Source organism: Penaeus japonicus, unplaced genomic scaffold (assembly GCF_977035675.1).
Source record: "Penaeus japonicus unplaced genomic scaffold, GWHDUDI00000001_assembly GWHDUDI00000025, whole genome shotgun sequence".
NCBI classification, from domain to species: Eukaryota; Metazoa; Arthropoda; class Malacostraca; order Decapoda; family Penaeidae; genus Penaeus; species Penaeus japonicus.
The window spans coordinates 19,696,282-19,701,281 of NW_028234427.1; the positions used below are offsets into that span (position 1 = coordinate 19,696,282).

The following is a 5,000-nucleotide window of genomic DNA, read 5'->3' on the forward strand; positions in this document are numbered from 1 at the left end:
TGTGAATACTAAACTCTCATGAAATTTAGTCTTCTGATGCTGGTCCGATTCTAACAATTTGAGACAGCAGTTTATATCAACAAAGAGTTACATTAGGAGAGCAAAGTGGGCAAAGTGACACTTGTCTTGTTTAAAAGGTGTTGGTACATAATTCATGCATATATGAATATCAAAATGTGTATGCTCATATATTATTGTAATAGCTATCTCAGCAGGCTATGAGGTAGATGAAATTGATTAAAAAATTAGATGAGGGATGTATACTTTCTTAAATTGTGTTCACATAATGTAGAGTTTTCTTTAACTCTATAAGGAGGCCAAATGTTTTCAGACCATTTTACAAATGATGAAATCTTCCATTTTGTCTTTTCCTTCATAAAGGTATTGCTTCTGTATTACTAATAAATGATTTTTTTTTTCTAAATTGGATTTATTAGCCTTCAAATAGGAATAATTATATACAGGAAAAGGTTATTTTTTATATGCGGTATTAGAGGAAATAATAATTGGGCTTAGTAACTTTAACAATAGTCTTTATGAAAATATGTAAATGATGGGTTACACCTTAGATGAAAAAACTATATAAGAGTACATTAATCAAATATATGTATTTATATACATATACAAAGCTTACCTCATTGTAACTGATCCTTCTTATAGTAAAATATAAATAGTGAAATTATTTATTGATAATAATATCATTATTAACCCATCCCCGACGGGGGAATTCTAGCCTTGAATGTCCAAATGCCGGGGCGTTCAAATTATTAGGCCTAAATCAATTGAATGGCTGGCACAATACTGTGCCGCCCGGCCACTGGGCTTTTGAATGCGCGGTACACATGCTGTACCACCCGTCCAGAGAGGGTTAACCTTTTCCCGACGGGGCACGCGCTATGCAAAAACCCCTATGCCGGGCGATTGCAATATTGCATTGTAATCGTCACATGACGCCCCGGCATCAGGAATTTAGCTGTCACACGAGTGTGACGCACAGTCGTCATTGGGTTAAATTACACTACCATCAAGTAAAATAAAATCTGCTTACATAGAAATTTATTTTAGTTTCTTCTTTTTTTTGTACAGCACACATCATGTGGCAACATGAATTCTTTATAACATTAAATGATACCACAACCACAAGAAATAGCATCAATGAAGTATTATATCTACAAAAAATATAAATAATAATTATTAAAAAATCACAAATAGGAAACACCTCACCCTTGAAAGCATAATATCAGTAAAATATTTCTGTCTCTAGTTGTGAAACATAAGATCAGTTTCAACGATCTTTGTTTTAATAACTAAAGATTCTGTCATATAGTTTCTCTATTGACTGTTTATTAAATGAAGATTACCTTAGACATGCACTTGTCTTAGTTGTCCATTAACCCATTGCAGACAGAGATAAATTTGCTTGCCCAGCCTCCAGGATAGGTTTTATTTTAGAGAGAGACCGCTTGAAGCAATATAATTTGAATCATCCCACTCTCTTTCAGTCATTCATTGTAAAACTAGAGTGGTTTCTGTGTTTTATTTTTTTGTGTTTTATTGAGTTTAGAGATTTATATATGCCATATGACAGGCTCTATCAGTACTGCAGTTGACTAAAATTGTAGTATATTATCCATATTAGCTCATTATTTTATACTCAGTGTGATAGAAGTATTGCTGTTTTATGGGAGGACAAAAGGCAACTTTATTTTTTCGTATTTTTGAGCTGTCATGAACGAATACGAAACATATAACCACCTACAATAAAGATAACAAGAAGAGGTAGGGAAGAGGAATGAAACCTGTGCTTGTGACTGTGAGTGCCACAGTGAAAGGCATCCATATTGGCACAGGAGCACATTTTAGACACTGGGTATGGATTGAGTCACCTTCCTCTTCTCGTTCTGCCTGCACATCCTTCATCGGCGGTACTTTAGAGCAAGGGTTCATTAACTTGGTGTGTTCCATCGCTCTATACAGACAGTGCTTGCTAGAGACCGTGGACGGGTGCCATTCAAGGCTCTCTCTCCTGCTGGTGCTAGGAAAAAGTGGTGCCATCTAGGTTTTGGATTTTAAGCTAGCATGATATTACGGTAATTATAGCAATTATGACTGCAGTAGCCATCATCACTCATTCCTTTTTCATATCAAAATAAAATAGCACAGTGATCCAAAATCCCCGAATGTCATGTACGTCATGACGCCCGTCGTCAGGCCAAAGCTCCTACGTCATGTATGTCATGACACCCGTACACAATGGGTTAAACTATTACAGGTTGAAGCTCACATCCTCAGCCGCTCTGATGGTTTGGGACACCAATTTGAATATGGTGGTCACTAGTTTATATGTCTGCCATGTGGCTAGTTGTGTCACAGTTCTGTAGAGTAAAATTTTGCCATAGGAAGAAGTCTGGTATCTCTAATAAGGTACAGTACAGTGTATGCTTATTTTGCACTCTTTACCCTTTGCTTTACTGATTTAGAAATTTGATACTTTAGCACCTGTCTTTACCCAAGCTTGCAGGATTAGTGTCTGCATACAGAACTTGTGTCCATAACTTTATAGAAGTATTGTTAATTCCCTATTCATTAATATGTTATTGTAAGATGATTTTTTCTTACTTCTGATACACTTCATTATCAGTTCCGGAATATTTAATGACATGATGCAGTATTAATATTTCTTCCTTTATTTCAAAATAATTTCATTGCCCAGAGATCTAACAGCTGGAGGCATCATACATCATATATAAGAAAACCTTTGTAGATGAACAACAAATAAATTGTAAAATAATGGCATAATGTACATTACTTAATCTAGGCTCATAACCCATTGTGGAAGAACTGGTTATCTTGGTGTCATATAGTAAGGGTGAAGACCTTGGGCACCGTAGTGATAGAAGGACTGAGCACCTTGTAGATTCATGGCACCCTGGGCATGAGCTGATCCTGCAAACATGTGGCCCTGTTGGGAGAAATGATTAAAATGAGGAATCAAACTTATCTGTTATTTTTTATTAGCCTGTTAACGACAGGTGACAAGATACCACGTCAAGTGGTTCCAGGGTCAGACACTGGGGACGAGATATTTCGTCGTGGCTATTCTCCTGGTCGGCACTCTGGGTGATCGGGTGTACAGTGCTTGGCTGCGGCCAGTGCCCAGTACGGGTGAGAATCCCAAGGCGTTAGGCTTATGCGTTAGAAATATCCTGACATTATGACGAGCATTTCGACCATTTAGAGCCAAAATAACCCTGTCGTTAACGGGTTAAATGGTATATAAACAAGAATCTTATTTTCTTGTTAGAGCCAGCTTTGAAATCTGGAAAAATGTATTTAGAGAACAATCTCTATTCATTCGTAAGAAAATTTGTCTGCAAATGGAAATTTTGTGATATAAATGGAGAATATGCAGTATGAACTTTAGTAAAAACAATGTCAGCTCAGGTTTCTTAACATTAATGATTTTCTCAATTTCAGTAAAATTAATATATTGGCATTTTACTTTTCCAAATCCAATTGTATCTTCAAGTGGTCATAAAAAATATAAATGCATCATAATTATGTGTCCTATGAAGATTATAAACTATGCTTATTATTCTTTATTATTATGAAATTCTGTATAAACTAAGATTAGAAACATTATGAATTTCAAAAACTTGTGACACATTAGAAATATATTAGTGTGGTAGAAACAAGGAGTGATCACAAGGTAAGATGTCCTGGTATTAAGATTTTTCACATTCGAAACACACAACTCCAGATTGTTTGTCCATCTTTAATGGTATTAGAGACATGGGTTCTAATCCATTTTATTTAAGAAGCACTGTTTGAAAGTTTGGCATTTCACAACAAATGCTTTATTGAAAATACTTGGACATACTGTCATTCACATCACATTTTTAGATACAAGTTACTTTGAAATTTTGGAATATTACAGTATTTGAAAAATTATTACAAATAATTTTTAAAATCCTCATTTTGTATAGGCCCATTTTCATAAATTCAGACAGTATCAACAACCATTGGAAATCTATTTTGAATATTAGAGAATTGAACATCAGGATATATCTTTTGAATTATGATTCCTGCTTTTCCTTTCTTCTAACTGTTGGATTCCTCTTCAACAGCAACTGTTCAGATGAATGTCATGGCAACCTCGCCAGCCTTTGCTGTCATTGCTGTTCTTTCGTCAGTACAGAACACAAAGACCATTCACGGATATCCAGAATTCAATTATGAAATTAAGGCCAAAGTTGTAATGGTAGCATGAAAATGAAATTTTCACCATAAACAAAATAAGAGTATATAGAAGAATAATCTTCAACATGAATTTACCTTTTGAGAGAATTACTATATTTGCACTTAAGTTAATTGTTTTTTTTTCTTCTTAGTCTGCTCCAATTTGAACATTGTGTCATTATTCATGGTTTATGAAAACAAACAAATGTAAGCATATTTTTAGAATGGCTTTATAGTGCAAAGCACAGACAATAAGGGCTTCTCTCTTTGCCTATTTTTAATTTATTCACATGATTTAAAACGTAAATATTAGAAAAATCAAATATATCAATCATGGCTATCATCATTATCATCCTTCAGGAAAACTATTTACCTCACGTTTCTTTTATTGCGATTGGAAATGTTAGCCCTGGTTTGGCTGTAAAAATGACAATTGTTGAAAAGTCTCAGATACAGAAAACAAGTTGTCAATATCAAATGTCAAACAAAAGATGAAAATGAACATAAGAATAATAAGTCATAAAAGTAAAATGACTCGCTAATCTACCTGGAATAAATCTTGACCGAAGGCAGGTCTCATGAGGTTCGCTGCCATGTTGGCTGTGGTGTCATCTCGGAAGAAAGCTGCTGACGAAGCCGAGGATGAGGAACCAGAGGAAGAACTGGATGGAGAGAAAGAAGACGAGGACGAGGCTGCAGACGAGAAGTTGTTCCTTGCAGCTTGGAGAGCCATCGCTGCTTCCATTTTGGCTCCAGGATTT

At 35.2% G+C, this 5,000-nt stretch overlaps 1 protein-coding gene across 1 annotated transcript in view; it reads right to left on the reverse strand.

Annotated features, from left to right (window-relative positions):
• The window catches only part of LOC122259060 (uncharacterized), a 26,841-nt gene that overhangs the window by 2,198 nt on the left and 19,643 nt on the right, over window positions 1–5,000 (reverse strand). Inside the window, exons 8-9 of the mRNA XM_086551735.1 lie at window positions 4,787–5,000; window positions 1–2,962 (exon numbers count right to left, since the gene is read on the reverse strand). The exon at window positions 1–2,962 is cut by the window's left edge and continues 2,198 nt beyond it; the exon at window positions 4,787–5,000 is cut by the window's right edge and continues 51 nt beyond it. Of these exons, the coding sequence (XP_086407861.1) occupies window positions 2,846–2,962; window positions 4,787–5,000 (331 nt within the window). The 3' untranslated portion in view covers window positions 1–2,845. The remainder of the gene's footprint in view (window positions 2,963–4,786) is intronic.